Genomic DNA, 17,953 nt, shown 5'->3' with positions numbered 1-17,953 from the left:
GCCATAGCTGGCCATGCTGCCCCTCTGCCTGCTCCCCTCTCCCAATTTCACTGACCTGGTCCCTTGGTGTGGAAGGAGGAGGTTTTGCCTTATCTCACTCTCCCAACCCCATTGCTGGGCTGGAGATGGGACTGACCTTCTGGACAGCATGAACAGGCTTGCCTGCAGTTGGGGCAGGTACTCTGGGTAGTGTAGACAGCTCCAGCTGGAGAGGAGAGCAGACACCGGGCGCTATGGACAGCTCTGGCTGGAGAGGCAATACGGGCGCGAGGCTGGCTGCTGGTCTGGGGGCACTGACGTGGATCTCAGTTAAGCAGCCCTGGGGGGCGGGCCCAGGGCGGGGCTGGAGAGGCGGGGCCCCAGGGCACGCCGCTGCTCTCTCCAGAGCCCGGAGGGCGGGGCGCCAGACTCCAAGCTGTAGGAGTTGGTGGCCCAGGCCAGTTCATGGCAGGATGGACAGAGGCATGGAAGGAGGCAGCTCCCTCACGGACCCCGGGTCAGGGAGCAGCAGGCGGGGTAGGGACGGGGCTGCGTGGAGAGGGTGCGGGGATTGGGAAAAGACCCGGGTGCAGTGGCGGTGGTGCTGGAAGGGGTGCGAGGATGTTGGGGACCTCTCCAGGTATAGGGGTGCTCTGAGGGGGCATCAGTCTGTCAGTGGCATGGAGGAGGGGGAACACTGTTGCCTTGCGGGGGGTGGGGGGTGGGGCTGGGCCAAGGGGGAACTATAAATAGCTTCTTCCTCCAGCCCAGGGGGAGGGACAGCCAGCTGGAGCTGCCCGGGGCCCTCCTGCTCTGCCTTTTTCTGGCCTCCAGGGGGTCCCGTTTGTCCAGGTCCCCTCTCAGGGGTCACACCAGTTTGGTGTCCAGAGGCTCATTTGGGAAGTTTTTCATATGATGTGGCTTCAGCCCTTACACTAGCATTTCTAGGGCACCTACTGTGTGCCATGTGCCGCTCCTGGGCTGTTCTAAGCACCTACTTGTGCTGTCCTGGTCATGAACCTCTCTGAGCCCTTACTGTGTGCCCTGGCTGGTCTTGAGTCACTGTGAGCACCTACTGTGTGCACCGTGGCAGGCTAGAATCAGCAAGCGCAGACCAGGGCTCACAGGCTGCTTGGTCACTTGGCTCCATACTGCTAAGTGGGAACCTCACACCCTCTGAGCTCTGGGCCCAGGGAGACACTGGGGATGATCCTTGGCTAGAAATAGCCAGAGGAAGCTGGAATCCTGGGAAATCCCCAAACCTCCCAGAGGCAGCAGAAGGGATAGGGGTGGGAATAAACGAGAAGGGAGGAAGCAGAGAGCTGCAGGCCCCACTGCAGCCTGCCTGTCTCTGCACGGGCCTGGATGTGGGCTTGTTAGTGTTGTGTGTACGTGTGGCTGTGTGCACATGCAGGCTTTCATGCATTGGCACGTGGGTCTGCGTGACATTCACTGAGATCCCTGGGCCTTTATGCTGCAAAGGGTGGCTTTGCAGATACAGAGATTGGGAAGAGTTTGAGCATTGAGAACTGAGGATTGAGGACTCTGGCCACTCCACAGCTTGTAGCTTGGAGGAGGTCCAGTGGTCAATGCAGAGGGCACCACGGGAGCCAACCAGGGCCAAGCCAGGCAGGTCCATGGTGGAAAGAGTCTAAGCAGGACACATCCACACACATCCCAGCTCACTTCCCACCCCTGGGCCAGGATAGTTGGCTCACATCAGGATGGCCCTGAGGAGGGAAGAGCTATGAGGGCTGGTTATTCTATTGGGCATCTGCTGACGCTGAGGGAGCAGAAAGCCAGGAGAACATTTCAATGGAGGGAACAAGCCAGAGCGCAGATGTGGAGGGGGCAAGTGTGGTGATAGTGTAAGGTGTGGCAGGCGAGGTTCTGAAGGACTGGGAGTTGATCTGAGTCCATCCTGCACTGTGGGCTGGCCCTGACTCTGGGCCCTGATCCTCTTCCTCAGCTTCCTACTCTAGAATTGGGGCCATGGGAGGAGAGATGGGGAATATCCTCAAGCAGATGTAGACCCTGGCCTTGGGGAGGGGCCTCAGGCTTCTATTGCTGTTGACCTGTGGCCTCCCACTGGATATAGGGACTTGGGAGGGTGTATCTTGGTCAGCCCAGCGGCAGACTGTTTGGGGAAGAGTGGGAGGTGCAGAGCCACTGCTTTTCCTGGGAAGCCAGACTGTCTGAGTGTGGGGATGGCTTCTGAGAGATGGTCCTGGCTTCCTGCCCTGCCCTGGCTGTCCCCAACCCCCAGCCTTTGACTCACATCCCGGGAGGGCTGAGGAGGAGAAGGGGCAGGCCTGAGGAGGGGCTGGGTATCTGTGGATATTAGAGGAGACAGCCTTTGCAATGAGTGCTGGGGGTTGGACAGGGTGGGTGTGTGGTGACAGGTCTCTGAGGCCAGAGTGGCCCCAGAATGGCCTTGGCAGCAGCTCAGAGGGCTGGCTGTGTCAGGAACAGAATGAGTTGCTTTGGAGAAGTAGGAAGCAGGCGGGTGGTCACAAGGGGCGTACTGCTCATCAGAAGCCGCCCACGGGTGGGCTCAGAGCTGCTAGGCGTGAGGTGGACACTGTAGGGGAAGGATGAAGCAGGAAGTGGTGGACTCTGTCTGGGGCAGGGCATTCCCCAGGGTAGGCAGTTAGAGCTGGTTTCAGGGAGGTCCAGGTGGGCTTCCAGCATGTGGACCTCCTGAACCTTCATTTCCTGGGAAGTGGGCAAGACATTTGTATCAGAGTCATCTTAAGTGTCCTTGCTGGGCTTTGAAGCGCTGAGTGGTGATATGGAGGACTAACCCAAGGCAGGGGGTGGCAGGGAGGTCGGAGGGAAGGAGCGCTGCACCTGCAGTGCACTGGATCAAGCCTAGTTCTCCATGCCCCTACCACTTGGCTGGGCACACACTGGGCAGAGAGAACTTGAGGATACAGTGACCCTGTAGGGAGTGTGGTGGAGGACATCGCTAGAGGGCAGTGTGACCCAGGTTGGAGCACTGTCAGTGGGGGCTCTGGGGCAGAAAGCGTACAAAGCTTGGAGAGACTGGGCTGAGGAGACTGAGAGAAGACATGACACGAGAGAATGTTCTAGGGGTTCCTGAACTTCTGGATATCTCCCTTGTCCCTTGCCTCCACTGCACTTTTAAAGACAGGAGGGAGATAAATAATATAATAAATGATAACACTAACGTCCTTTAGAATGGACTTAGACATTGACACATTTAATGAATACCAGAATCTTGTGAGAGTGATGATTCATGCAATCCATTTTCCTGATGAAGAGACAGAGGCTCATTAAAAAAATATGTAAACTTATGATTTAAAATTTAGTTGGCAAAAATGAAATCCTGGAAGGACAAGTAAGATCCTGCCAGGGCTCAGTGAGTCCCCAGAGAGCTTGGTTACAAGGTCCTGCTCACGTGCTCCAGGTGGGCGGGGGTTTAGCCCAAGCTCCCCAGCAGCCAAGGCAAAGAGAGAAACACGATCAATTCTGAGATTGGCCTGTGTCCCTGTCTATGAGAAAGGAGCTTTTCCAGCTCCTTTTTGATTGAGCCGCCAGCTCCTGCGGGTCGGGAAGAGTCCCAGAGCTCGGAGCAGACAAGACGGTCGGAGCGCAAGGCCGACAGTGCGCAGCTGAGTTGGCAGCCCACGCAGCGGGCCAGTGATTAGTTACGCAGGGGCTGCCAGGCTGGTCCTGACCAACCAAGCCCTGTGGGTCACGCAGGCCCTGCCCCATTGCATGTAAACCCCTCCCTACGGGGCGGGGGGGAGGGTTTCCCTGAGGTCACGTGTAGCAGGGAGCGGAACCTGCGGCGCCCTGGGGGCGAGGCCGTGGGTAAGGCCTACGCAAATCACGCGGTCCGGTTGGGTGTGCTGGGCTGGTGCATCTGGGGCGGGGCCTGCACCATCTAGGCCTCGAACACGTGGGGAGTTGGGCATGCGCGTCCGCGATCCTGGCAGGACGGGTGGGCCCGCTTGGTCCCAAACGGTTCGTAGGCGAGCTGGGCATGCGTGGTCGGAGGCCAGGCCCTCTTCAGTTGGGGTGGAGCCTACTTGTTCTGGGGCGGGGCCTGCAAGGAGTTGGACTTGCGTCATCGGGGTCTGCGGAGGGGCGGGGCCGAGGGGCGGGGCCGAGGGGCGGGGCCTCGAGTGGCCCGAGGTGGCTCGGCTGCCGAGTAGCAAGCGGCGCAGATCAACTCATCCCCGCCCTGGGATGGCGTCCCCACGGGAATTAACCCAGAACCCCCTGAAGAAGATCTGGATGCCGTACAGCAATGGGCGGCCCGCTCTGCACGCCTGCCCGCGCGGTGGTGAGGCGGGGTCGGTGGGGAACCGGGAGGGCGGTGCACCGGGATGAGTGGGTAGGGCGGCCTGGGCTGCGGTCTCGCTTGGAGAGGGGGCCGGGAACAGGTGAGGAACCGGGGACAGGTGAAGCTGCCGTGACTGGTGGGAGGGGAGCAGGAACAGGTGAGGGGCCAGGGACAGGTGTGGCCGAGCAGGGGGCGGGGACAGGTGTGTGGCGGCGTCTCGGCGGGGGCTAGGTCTGGCCTCCATCACCTCGGGGAGGGCTCCGGCCCCTTCGCACCCCACTCTGTCCCCATCCCCACAGGCCAGGGAAGGACTCGGAGCCGCGGTCCTGCCCTCTTTTGCTGGCCAGTGAGCGCGGGCCGGGGGCTCCGGCCTGGTCTGAGCTGTGTTGGCCCTGAGGGAATCGCTTGGCTTTTCTGAGCCAAGAACTTTCAAAGGCCCAAGGGTGGGCTAGTCCTCCAGTACGAGAAAGGGCGCCCTTCGACCTTCATCACCTGCCTCTGGGCCTAAAACCGAGTTTTGGGAGGAATTACAGGGAAGTGCGGATGTGTTGAGGATAGAGACAGTGAGACCGCTGTGCCATATGGGCCTGTTTGTGTCCATGGGTGTGTAGGAACCCACGTGGGGTTGTGGGTGAATGGTAAAATTGGAGGGTGAAACATCTAGGAGACATGCTGAAATTCCTGGAATTGTTAAGGGGCTCACCTTTCCTGGGATCTGGGGTGTTTAATCCACTTCCTCACTTTCTACTTGCCTTAAATGAGTCTGCAACTTTTTTATCACCAAGAAAAACAAAGATTTGTTTTAGGAGTAACTGAAACATTGTAGTGAATTTGCAAGTTGGCAAGGACTTCAGAGAACATCTAGTCCAACTCTTGGTACAGATATGGAAATGGAGATTAGGAGATTGTGTTATCTGCTAGAATCTCCCTGCACTCCTGACCTCTGCTTGAGTGTGATAAAGAGGAGAGAGTGCTGGGAGCTTGTCTTGCTTTGAGGCCTGCCTGGGGGCTTTGGCTTTGACCATGATGTGAATCCTGGGGGAGGGGTGTGTGTAATTCTTACCACACTGTGGGTCCTGGTAGGGGGTGGCCATGGCTTTGACCAGATGTTCTGGTGGGTCATGGCTCTGACCACGATGTAGGTAGGTCCAGGTTGGGTGCCGGGGCTGTGATCATGCACTCAGCCCTGGGGCCATGGCTTTCCAGTCAATACTCCCAGTCCTGAGGAGCTATGGCCACGCCCTAGCCAGCCCTCCTTTCGGACTTTTCTGGAGGTGTGGAGGGCAAAGCCCCTTCCTCTTTTACTTTTAGCCAGTCTGTGTTAGAGCTGTGTTGTCCTAACTAGAGAGTGGCTGCTGTTGTTACATAAAGAAGGAGTGAGAATTTGGACTTTGGAGGCAGAAACACTCAAGCCGCATCCTTCGTGGCTCAGCTGTGTGACCTTGGGCAAGGAGCTGACCCTCTAGGCCTCTGGTCCCTCATCTGTGGGACGGAGACAGTCATCATCCCTGCTCCATGAAGCTGCTGTGAGCCTCTTAACGAGTAGGTGCTCCATAAGTAGTAGGTGCTCCGTAAGTAGTAGCAGGTAATTTTGTAATTTCATCACCACTCTTTCTTTGCTTCTCCCTACCTCGAAGTCAGGCATTGAAGCATCAGCTCTGTGCCAACCCCCATTACAGGTGGAAAGGGAGCTGAGGCCCAATTGGGAGGGGACTTGCCCAGGTCTCACAGCCTCTGGGGCAGGGCCTGTGTTTCTCCAAGCTCCAAGTATGCTATTAAAATGTGTCTCTGACCTGAGCAGAGAGGGGCTCATGCCATTGCACTGTCTGTGGGTGTTACAGTGGGGGGACTGTGGGCTGGCCCAGCACAGGAGGGCTTCCTGGAGGAGGAGATGGCGTTGTGTGTGGGTTTGGACCCCAGGCTAGAGTCCCAGAGTTCACAGCAGGGAATGAGTAAGCAGTGAGTGGATAGAACCTGCCTGTGCAGCACCTCCAGTTCCCAGAGCCTGCATTCGTGCAGCATTTTGCCCTCTGCACAGTGGGTTTATGACTAGGTTGGAGGACCACAAGGACAGGTGAGGGACCTGCGGGTGGGGAGTGGGTGGAAGTTGACTTGATCCCAGGGCTTTGTAGAAAAGAGGGTATGGCGCCCACGGCTGGTCTGTGCTGTGTGGTGGGTTGTCTCTGGGTCTAGTCCCCAGCTCTTCAGGGCACTAGAAGCTGGCTGGCTGAAGGATGTCCCTCCTCCACCCCCACTCTCCATCAGCAGTTCTTCCTCCTTTGGATAAAATTCAGAGCCACACAACAGCAGTTACCTTCCTCATCATTGACCCCTCAGCTCAGACCTGGAGGAGCTCTGGGGGCAGGTGCTGCAGGGGGTGAAGAAGCGATTCAGGGAGCATGGCAGAAAGGACAGTGTTTGTCTGATGGCTTTTCTTAGCCAAAAGGTGGCAAGGTAAGGGTAAGGACACAACTGGTGTGTGCACAGGGTAGTAGGAGAGGTGATTTTCTGTCCCCTCTGAACAGAACAGTGATGCCAGGTTGCTTTATTTTCAACAGCTCTTGCTTCCTCAGCCTGGCCCAAGGAAGTGGGAGCAGCAGGTACAGTTCAGGAGTCAATTCTGGAACCCACTCCAGGGACTTGTGGCTGCCCCTGTGGTGTCACCACCGGAAAGTAGTCACTGTCTAGCACCAGGCTTGTCTCAGGCCTCTCGTTTCTGGGGTTCCTCTGGCCTTGAACACATTTACAGGAAAAGGAACTACCAAGGGAAGCTGAGTCGACATGTCTTCAGGGTTCCTTCCGCACATGCCCAGTGTTCTGAACGGTGTGTTCTACTGTCCTGTTGTTCAATGTTGGGGGCCTTGAGGGCCCAGAGCTGCAGTTCTGGCTGCACGCCCAGCTCCCCTGGCCCACGCGCGCTCAGGCGCTGTGGTGTGTTCCCTCTGTGTGGGCCTCAGTTTGCAGTTTCTCCATTGCAGGGATTCGCCCAGTGTTTTGCTCTTGTATGCAGAGCTGTTATGAGTACGCTTGTACTTTGATTTTTCCTTTGAATCATTTCCTTGGCAGCTTATCTTGAGGAACAGAGGTGATACGCAATTGATTGCTCTCATTTTGCATCTATCCCTGATTTGCCGCCCTGCCTGCCCACCATGGCTGTGTGTGGGGCAGGGGGCGATGCTGTCACCAAACGCCACGGGAGGAGGGCTGGGCCATCTCTGGGAAGGTAGAAGATGTGAAGAGGGGCTGTGGAACCCCAATCCTGAGGTCGTGGACATGCCCTTCAGGGAGGGGTGGGAAGGGGTGGCCTCATCACAGGGAGCAGGGTGGGGTGCAGATGTTCCCCCATGGTTAGTAGCTGATGCACTGTGGTTGCTTGAGAGCCCTGGCCAGCCAGCCAGGAATTGTGCAAACAGCGCCGTCACTGGCCCTCAGGACACAGGGCCTTGCCAAACTTGTTTTCCTCTCACCTTAACCAATGCTGAGGTTTTTCTACAAGTTTCCTCCCTCTTGCTCACTGTCAGTTTGTATTCAATGGGGTCCCCTCCCTCCCTGCCCTGGGGCTCACAGTTTGGGTCACATTTGCCAAAGGCCATGCACAAGAGTGATGGAGCTCCCACTGGCAAGCAGAGCCCTTTACTTCTCTGCAGGGCCTGCCTGGGGACAGAAAGGGGCCTTTGCACCCCAAGTCCCAAGGGCAGTGGGTGCTGGGGTGCACCTGTGTCCTAAGTCAGGGTGCTGCCAGGGCGGGGCAGAGGGCACAGCTTCCTGGAAGTGCTCCAGCTTTTACATGGCGATAGTGCTAGACCTTCCTGAGGGATTATCATCCCATTTTTAGGTGAGGACACTGAGGCTCAGAGTTGCCAGTAAGTGTCAGAGTCAAGATAGGAACGCAGGCCTGTCTGGCTCCTGACCTCCAGGCTGGGCTGCCTCTGAGCCCTCTGTTCTCCAGCTCTAGTGAGGGGGACAACTTGAGGGGCAGGGACCAGTGGTCTGTCTAAGGAGGGCTACCAGGTGAAGGAAGGGCAGTGACAGGTCCCCTCATCTGTTCATCTGTCTGGCTGCTGTGATGGGGCTTCAGGGTGTTTTACCTGGCCCAGGTCCTGAGGATGATGAAAGGGAGGCTTCCTGAGGCTTCTGAGGTGAGACCACACTGAAAGCTGAGCTGGCAGTTCTGCTGCCTTGGTGTCTTTCCTAGGGGGCCAGGGACTGTGGGGCTGTGTCTAGACATTTTCCCTCTCAGAACCTCAACAACTTCTCTGGTTGGCACATGGGATGGAAATGGGTGGGCTATCAGAGGGACTGTCCTTGTGGGCATGGCCTGGGTCTCTGGTCTCAGCCCCTTGTGGCCCTCACCCTGGTGAGTTTCGAGATGCCTCTCTCCCCACTCCTGCCCATAATTTTTGAGCTCCAACTCTGTGCCAGACCCCAAATGGCTCAGGGCTGCTTCTGCTCCAAGTCATCAGTTGGGAGGAGCAGACCCATTAGTGAGATGCCAGGGGTTGAGGGGGAGAGTGTACCAGGTGGGCGTGGAAGTGCCCTGGAGGAAGGACTCATTAAAGAAGCATTTGAGTTGGGCTTCGTATGATGAGGAGGAATTGATCATGAGGAGGGTAAGCAGTGTGACCCTGCGTGATTATTGGGGTAGGGGTATGGATTCCTGGATGACAGGCAGGGCGTTGAATACCCCACTGGGTTTTGGCTCTGTCCGGCATGCCATGGGAACTCCCCAGCAGTGTTTAGCCAGGGCTGTGGCTGGTCCAGCTTTATATCTGGTGATGCACATCAGGATAAGGGCAGGCGAGATACCACAGTGTCTGTGAGAGCCCGGACAGGTCTGGGGGATGGAAGCATGCCGGCAGTGGCTTGAGACCAGCTTCTGGGGGCGCTCAGGGAGCTGTCTGATGCCATGAGGCTGGGAAGACACATCTGATGCCAGTCGTGTGCTCTGAGGCTGAGGTACCATGGGCAGAGAGGGAGAGACACAGTGGGAGTGGTGCCAGCCCTTGTCTGATGCTATGTTCCTTGCCTTTCAGTTTGCATGACCAAATGCCCGACGCTCATTGTCATGGTGGGCCTACCTGCCAGGGGCAAGACCTACATCTCTAAAAAGCTGACTCGCTACCTGAACTGGATTGGTGTGCCCACACGGGGTGAGACTTGGCCTCAGCTTTCCAAGGGGGCTTGGGGCTTTGTGGGGGAGGAGGAGGAAAAGAGAGAAGGCTGGACTGCGGCAGGGCCTGGAGGTGGGTCAAGGTCCGGAGTTGGGAGGGTTGCAATCGTGTGAAAGCTGAGCCTCTTCTTTCTCCCAGAATTCAACGTTGGCCAGTATCGCCGGGACATGGTCAAGACATACAAATCTTTTGAGTTTTTCCTTCCAGACAACGAAGAGGGCCTGAAAATCAGGAAGTGAGTGTGTATGTATATATGTGTTTGTGTTTACAGAGAAGGCCCTAGAGCCCAGTTGCTAGTGATGCCTGAGCTGCTCCTGAGCCCTGGCCTTGCCCTGTGCCAATGGGCTGTGATAGGGCTGGTGACTTGATCTCTCAGGATGTGGTGGGGTTGGGGATGTGATGGGTTTGGGGATGAGGGGAGAGGGCGTGTGGCCTCTTGGTGGCTGGCCCTGTCCTGCCCTGGTATTAATGAGCCCTTGCTAACGGCATCCTGGGGGAGGGAAGGGTGGGGTTTCAGGGAGGTGGGGAGGAGGCTTAATCAGGGCAGTTAAGGGCCGGCTGCATAGAGGCCGTGCTCACTTACCCCAGGCCCTCCATGGGGATGGCCTCTGGTAGGAAAGGGAGCCGAGTGGGTTCAGGGATACAGGCCTCAGGGATGGGGCAGAATGGGAGTGGGACCACCTCCTGGCACCTTGTCACAAAGCCAGAAGGATCAGGCTGGAGTATTGAGATTAATTCAAATAGGGAAAGCCAGACTCAGATACTGGGGAGCTAGTCCAAGGTCACCCAGCTGGAACAGAGGACCTCGCCAAAGAAGTTGGGGGCAGGTTCACGTGTGCCTCTCTGCAGGCACACTCTCTGCCTGTTCCTAGAAACTCTCCATCCTGTATCCAAAGCCTGGGTCTGGCCACTGGGCCACAGGGCCATTTCCCATTAACCAGACCAAAAAGTCCCACAGATGATTGGCAAAATAGAATGATCAGACCTTTTAAAAATGGGAAACTGGGAAGAGAAGGCTACATTTCCCAGAGGCCCAGGTACTCACACATTGTTGAGGTCCCTTGAACTACGCAATGTTGAAGTGTGTCCGTCATACTGGGCACAGTGGAAGGTCTAGAAAAGGGTGTGCACAGTCATGTATGCACATGCAGGTCACTGTACACACACACCATCAGGCACATTCATACTTGTGCACACAGTCTCATACCACACATAAGCCCCATATACACATGTGGGCACATGCACGCACACCCCGCGTGTACACATGGGTTCATACACATACATACCCCATGTGCCCACAATCACACTATATGTGAGAGAGTGCACACATGTAGGCACCTGCACATAAAAATACTTGGACTTACTCGTGCACGTGCAGTCACTCACATTCACATCACACACAAGGGCGAGTACACACACACTTGAATACCTCATGTGCACATACACGGGCACACCTGTGCTTACCCTGTGTTCGCACATACACAAGCACACTCAAGCATGGTGTGGGGGGATGGTGTGGGGGGTCCCCAAGACCACCCCCAGGGTCAGTGATTTACAAGGATGATTCAGGACTCAGCATGTGGTTGTACTCCTGACTAAGATTTATTACAGCACAATGACACAAAGCAAAGTCAGCCAAGGGAGGAGGCACATGGAGAGAGGTCCAGAGGAGACCAGGAGCACACTTCAAGAGTCCTCTCCCCATGGAGTCACACAGGACGCACTTAATTCCTCCAGCATCAAATTGTGTTGTCTGCCAGGGAAGCTCATCAGAGACACAGTGCCCAGGGTTTTTACTGGGGGCTGGTTGCGTAGGCATCAAGCACGTACCAAAATTCTGGAATCCCAAAAGGAAAGCAGGTGTTGGTATAAACCATATTGTTTGTGTAAATTGTCTAGACACAGCGAGCTGCTCTTATTATTTAAGGAAAAATTCTTCTTAGCAGTGTAGGGAGCTGTTTACCATTCAAGTTCCTAGACCCCAGCCAAGAGCCAACCTTGGAAGCAGGCCTTTCAAAGGATAGTATTCTGAGGCCTGCTGTCTTAACTTTTTTCACACATACAGTCACACACATGAAGGTGGGTGCACACACACATGCGTACCCCATATACACACAGACACTTGCCTATCTCATAGGCACATGTGTGGGCACATATACACCTGTGCTCACCCTATATGCACATGTGGGTATATTACGCTCATGTGTGAGCACCCGCAATCACATAGCACATGGAGGCATGTGTACACACATCATATGTATGCATGTGGGCATTCACACATGTGCTTGTCCTGTATGCACATGTTTGGACATACATATAAAAACCTATACTCATGCACATGGCTGCATGCATACCCATAGCCGATGTGCACACGTGTGTGTGCATTCTGTTGAAGGGGAGAAAGACTATCCTCTACTCACTCTCAGTCCTTTCTGGCTGGGCTACAAATTAAATTGACATGAGACTGAATAGCAGGAGAAAATCAGGCAAAGCTTTATAACATGTATACATGGGAGAGACCCACTGGGTAACTGACTATCTCAAGAAGATGGCGGAGGATCTCACCTTAAATACTACCTTCAGCTAAAGACAAAGGAGGATGTTAGGGGTGGGGCAAGTCAGCTATGAGAGATTACCAGAAAGCACAGTAAACAAGAGTATGCATATTTAAGTCCTCTTCTTCTGCACTGATAAGAGTTTCTAGAGATAAGGTCATCTCCCCTTCTTCCTGGTACAGAGAGGGAGATACATTTACAAATGGAGATTTCCCCTACAAATGTAAATGTATCTTACAAAGGGTAGCTTCTACTATTACTTGGAATGGGCTTAGCAAGGACCCTACCAGTCTATCTATACTCAGAGTTAAATTCTTTTAGGCAGTTAGTGGGGAGGGGGGGTGGGTCATAGTTTCTTGCAGAGAAAATAATCAAGGTAAAGAGACATATTTTGAGATGGTCAATTCTGATCTCCCACACTGTCATACCTGTTACTTTTCAGTTACATACCACACAAGAGGGCTTGGGGACACTGGAGTATTTTCTCTGGCACCAACCAATTCTCGAATTCTCTGACACCCACTGGTGTCCAAAAATTCAATTCAGTTCTGACACTATCTACCCAGAGTTAGTGTCAGTTCCCACAGGTTAAGGGCTTGGTCTCACAAGTCTGACCCCACTTCAGACACTAGTCATAAGTCCCTGGGGGGCCACCCTGTACTTCTGACTGACCAGCTGTAAATTGGGGGTTCCCACAACCCCCTCCTCAGATTCAATAATTTGCTAGAATGGCTCACAGAGCCCAGGAACATACTTGAGTTATATTTACCAGTTTGTTATAAAGGATACAACTGAGGAACAGATGCACAGGAAAGGAAGGGGGCAGGTGTGGAGCTTCCATGCTCTCTCAGTGCGTGTCACCCTTCAGCTCCTTGATGTGTTCATCACCCGGAAACCGTCCGCTCTCATTGTTCAAGAGTTTATGGAGCTTGATTCAATCTCCAGTGGGCTGACCCCTTCCCGGAGGTTGGTGAGTGGGGCTGACAGTTTCAGCCTTGAATCACTTGGTCTTTCTGGTGACCAGGCCAGTCCTGAGGCTGTCTAGGGGACCCACCCTGAGACACTTCATTAGCAAGAACTCAGGTGTGATTGAAAGGGCTCCTTATGAATAACAAAATACACTCCTATCACTCAGGAAATTCCAAGGGTTTTATGGAGCTCTATGCCAGGAGCCCAGAGCATAGACCAATATATTTATTATACCACACATGCGCGTGCGCGCGCATGCGCGCTCACACACCCACACCCACACACATGCATACACAGCTGCGCTCACCCATGTACACTCACAGACTTGGACGTGCACGTGTGGGCACAGTGCGCTCGCACATACCACCCACACATGTGGATGCATGCACGTGTGCACCCATTCACGCTCATACCCATACACACATTGGTTCCCAGGCTGTTCCCCCAGCATCTCCACTGGGGCCCTGAGGCCCCACCGCATAGGAGGACCTCAGTCAGCACAGTCCACAGAGATCTTAGCCCGGAACGGGCTCTAAATGCAGGTGGCAAGAATGGCCCTGCAATGCCGTTTCCTGGACTCTCAGAATTCAGGTTTTTGGCAGAAGAAAGCACTTTGAGGTTTTAGTCGAAAGACCCATGGGGGCACAGAAAGGTTACAAGGAGGCGTTGGAGCAGAGCTTCTTCCAGTGACCAGGACTCAGCTCTGCCACCAATTTCCCTGGGCCCCCAGCCGGCTGCCTCCTGCTCTGGTTGGCTTCTGCCTGTGTACTTGGGCACGCTGGCCTGGCGACAGCCCCAACAGCACAGCCCTTTGATACACTAGGGGTTTACACACAAAATCTGAAGATCAAACAAATGGAGGAGGTCTAATTTTACCTTACATCGAAATAATGAAGGTATTAGATAAAAGGTCAAAGTGATTTCTCTATCTCTGGGCCTTATAAAAGAACTGGATAAAAATAGAAAGATCTTTTATATGTCCCAATCCATTTTGCAGCAATAGACAAAAAGGCTGAGACGTCTGAAGACAGTGTAGCCAGTGGTCAGTCGTGGTGAGGGTTTCACCTTCCAGGGGGTCTGTGGGCGTGGGTGCAGTGGGCGGAGACATACACCCTCCTCCAGAAGGGATGGTTGGGTGAGTTCTCTTTTCAGGAAAGAAAGTTGAACATTAGGCTTAATGTTGCCCTGGGGGTTGGCAACAGTATCTGTCCTCTCCCCACCACCAGCCCCCGACACTCATACACAAGGAAATGTCTGGTTTTAAAAGTGCTTATTTTGGGGGCCAGCTTGGTCGCATAGTGGTTAAGGTCACGTGCTCTGCTTTGGCAGCCCGGGGTTTGCGGGTTCGGATCCCGCACGTGGACCGACGCACCCCTTATCAAGCCATGCTGTGGCAACGGATGTTAGCTCAGGGCTAATTTTCCTCATACACACAGACAAAAAAAGTGCTTATTTTGATAATCAGGGAAAGTGCATGACAATTACAAGTCATGAATATGGCAAAATGGCACTTTGGATCCGTACACAATGAGATAAGAAGGGGAAGTACAGATAAGTGGTATTTATAAGAATAATCCAATGGTTAGGATTTCCACATAGCCTTCTACCTACAGGAGCAGAGTTCGCAAAACATTGAAAATTGTCCCAAGGAAAGAGAAGAGAAATCTTGAAAAGAGAGAAGGGACCCCAGGGCCGTCCCCTCTCCAGTCTGGGGTAGGCTGTGTCCCTGACCACAGCGCTCCTGCAGTCAGGGCCGGTGCTGGGCTGACCATGTGTTTCTCTCCTAAAGGCAGTGTGCCCTGGCAGCCCTCCATGATGTCCGGCGGTTTCTTAGTGACGAAGGGGGACATGTGGCGGTGAGTGTGACACCCTGGTGACATCTGGGAGTGACACCTGGGAGCCCACACACATCTACTCCTTTCATCAAGCATCTAGAGAGGAAGCCAGGGTGTGTGTGACCCTGGATGCCCCTGGGGACAGCCCCTGGGAGGAAGAAGCCAGAGGCTGAATATGGGCCAGGCTTGTGGTTGCATTTGACCCTGTAGGACTTCCCTCTGAATGCTCACATTCTTGGCCACCCCGCAAGTTAGAGGCATCATGTTACCTAAGTCTTTAGCAAAGGTGATTTTTCCTGGTGTAGGGAGAATTCTGCCCAGCATTTGGTGGCTGTTCCAGGAGCCAGTTGAATCCTGGGTAAGGGAATTCCACGTGTGCACTGGCCCCTGTAGTCAGATGAATGGATGGGACAGCAAAGTTGAGCAAGGGTGTCTGTGGGAAAGGGCCCTACCTCACCCTTATGCAGTCAAACATGGGAGCTGTTTTTCCTTCCTTTTTCCTCTTGGAGTCATGCCTGCTGGAGCTCTTCATCCTCCAGCTCCATCTGGCTCAGTTGCCCTCTAGGTCTGTGACTCAGTCGTCACCCTGGAAATTCCTGTCTCCTTCCTCCTGAGTTGAATGCCCTGCTCTTGGATCCCATGTCTTCTTTTTTCTTGGTTTACGGACTTGTTTTGTTGGAGCACATCCTCTAGTAGCTTCCTGAGAAAGGTGCTTGGGAAGTAAATTGTGTGACACCTTGCATGTCTGGAAATGACTTTTTTTATCCTCACATTTGATGGTTGGGTATAGAATTCTAGATGGAAAGTACTTTTTCCTTAGAATTTCCACCACGTTGCTCCATTATATTATGGCTTCTAGCGTGGCTGTGGAGAAATCTGAAGTCATTCCGATTTGCTGATCTTCCTAAAAGTTTCATTTCTCGGAGGGAGCCGGGGCTTCTCATGCCCCTTCCTCTGGGGTCTTCAAGGTGCTGTGCTTTGTGGTAGGTCTTCTCTTCTCCACCATGCCGGGTCCTGGGAGGCCCTTCCCATCAAGAAACTCTTCTCCAGCAGGTCAGGGAAGTTGTCATATATTATTATTTTGATAAACCACCTCTGCCACTTTCTGACAATTGATTCTCCCACTCCACTCCCATTTTCTGAGCTTCTTTTTCTAGAATTCCTGGTGGCTGCATGCTTGTCTTGATCCCTAATTTTATCTTTTGTTTCCCCTTCTTTTCTTTTTTTTTTTTGTTTTTAATTTTTATTTATTTTTTAATTTTTTTGGTGAGTGAGATTGGCCCTGAGCTAACATCTGTTGCCAATCTTCCTCTTTTTGCTGAGGAAGATTGGCTCTGAGCTAACATCTGTGCCCATCTTCCTCTATCTTTGTATGTGGGACACCACCACAGTATGGCTTAATGAGTGATGCATTGGTCCACACCTGGGATTCGAACCTGTGAACCCTGGGCTGCCAAAGCAGAACGCACGAACTTAATCACTATGCCACTGGGCCAGCCCCTCCCCTTGTTTTCTCTCTCTGTCTTTTTTGTTCTACTTTCAGGGGGACTTCCTCAACATTAGCTTACAAGTATTTGGTTGAATTTTTTTTAAATTTCTGTGATCACATTTTTAATTTCCAAGTTTTAAATTTCTTATTCTCTTGAGTGTTCAGTTTTTTAGAACTCTTGTTTCATAGTTACTATAGCATTTTGTATCTATCTTTAGATAATAATTCTAAGTGTTTTGACGTTTCCTTCTGTTCTGTGCCCTTTCTTCATTTTCTTGAAGTTCCTTTTCTTCTGTTTGATTTAGTCTCCATTTTCCATGTTAGAGGTTTTGCTGGGGCGTCCGGTGAGCCCTGGTTGAATGCCCTTTTTAAAAAGTGATGTTCTGAAAGCTGCATGGATGTGCTGATGAGTGGGCTGCACCTGCGGGTGCTCGGGCAGGCCCCAGGCACTTCATGAGGACCCCGGGTGGATCAGTACATGGCTGGATGAGGCGGGGGCAAGGGCCTGGCTCCCCCTGCTCTTCGTTGCACCGCCAGCCTGTCCTCCCGTTTCCTCTGCACTCTTGTCCCTTGTTTCAGAGATGCCCGAGCCCCGTTCCTGACTGTCCCGGTTCTGCACAAGTGGGTGTGCTCTGGTCAGTGAGGGTTTGTGTTTGGTTGTCTCCATTTCTCTGAGTCGCCACGTGTCTGTCTTACAAAATTTTGTTGACGTCTCCCATCTCCTCTCCTATTCTCTTTATCCTTCTGTTCCCATTTTACTGGGATCTCCAGATAGAGTAGACATAAACGTGGGTTCAGTTCTCCAGGTTTAACGGGTTTCACTGGAAGTCCTGTTGGTTAACGATGAACTCAGTGCCTGCTGTGTGCAGAGCAGTGCTGAGTGTATTCCTCCTGCCAAGGGTTTGCTACCCTGCCAGGAGCACAGGCACCCTCTCCTTCCAGCTACCTTCCAGTGTGCTCCCCGAGCAAGGGGAGGACCAGCCTAGCCCTTGCAGATCTGAAGGAGCTGGCCAGGTGGGTGGCCCGGGCAGCAGCTGCTGGTGAGAATCCAATCCCTGTACTGCAGCTGTCAGCTGGCCTCCTACTTCCTCCAGGGCCGGAGGCCGAGTTAACTCCAGTTTGGTCCTAGGTTTTTGACGCAACAAATACCACCCGAGAACGGAGAGCGACCATCTTTAATTTTGGAGAACAGAACGGCTACAAGGTGAGGCCTTGTTGGCTCACCTCCTTGCTTGGCCTGTGGCACATTCAGGCCCTCTGGGGCCCCTTTCGCAGCCTCCTGATGTGTGCAGGGCTTTGGGTGGGTGGGCTCCCTAGTGGATTTGTGATTAGAGGGGCTGCTCTTTTCTCTTTGCCTGAGATTTTCTTTACTGGGAGGTGGGGATCTTGGTGGGAGAGTCCTGGATAGGGTGGCACCTGCTTTGGTTCTGTGCTCCTCGACCCTGCCCCAACACCAGAAGGGCCTCAGGGGCCTGGCTGCTCAGCATGGCCCTCAGTGGGGTAGGGAGGTCTGTGGAGCCAGGCCCAGAGCGCTAAATGTGTCTATGGTTCCTTCCCTCCTCCCGCCTGGTCCTTGCTGCAGACCTTTTTTGTTGAGTCCATATGTGTGGATCCTGAAGTCATAGCCGCCAACATTGTGGTGA

General features: G+C 53.7%; 1 protein-coding gene across 3 annotated transcripts in view; it reads left to right on the top strand.

Moving 5' to 3' along the window:
* The first annotated feature begins 443 nt into the window (after positions 1–443).
* PFKFB4 (6-phosphofructo-2-kinase/fructose-2,6-biphosphatase 4) overlaps positions 444–17,953 on the top strand; it is a 46,018-nt gene continuing 28,508 nt past the window's right edge. Inside the window, exons 1-6 of one of the 3 annotated variants that reach the window (XM_004419656.3) lie at positions 444–516; positions 9,325–9,441; positions 9,601–9,697; positions 14,776–14,842; positions 17,440–17,514; positions 17,893–17,949. In XM_004419656.3, coding sequence (XP_004419713.1) covers positions 453–516; positions 9,325–9,441; positions 9,601–9,697; positions 14,776–14,842; positions 17,440–17,514; positions 17,893–17,949 — 477 coding nt within the window. In that variant the 5' untranslated portion in view covers positions 444–452. Of the gene's footprint in view, positions 517–4,146; positions 4,292–9,324; positions 9,442–9,600; positions 9,698–14,775; positions 14,843–17,439; positions 17,515–17,892; positions 17,950–17,953 lie in introns of those variants that run through there. The other 2 variants (XM_087430929.1, XM_004419655.3) reach the window with 2 other exon arrangements.

Source organism: Ceratotherium simum, chromosome 5 (assembly GCF_057802395.1).
Source record: "Ceratotherium simum simum isolate JZ-2026a chromosome 5, ASM5780239v1, whole genome shotgun sequence".
In the NCBI taxonomy this organism is placed as follows: Eukaryota; Metazoa; Chordata; class Mammalia; order Perissodactyla; family Rhinocerotidae; genus Ceratotherium; species Ceratotherium simum.
Note: the sequence above shows the minus strand (reverse complement) of the source record. Positions and strands in the feature narration are given on the sequence as shown.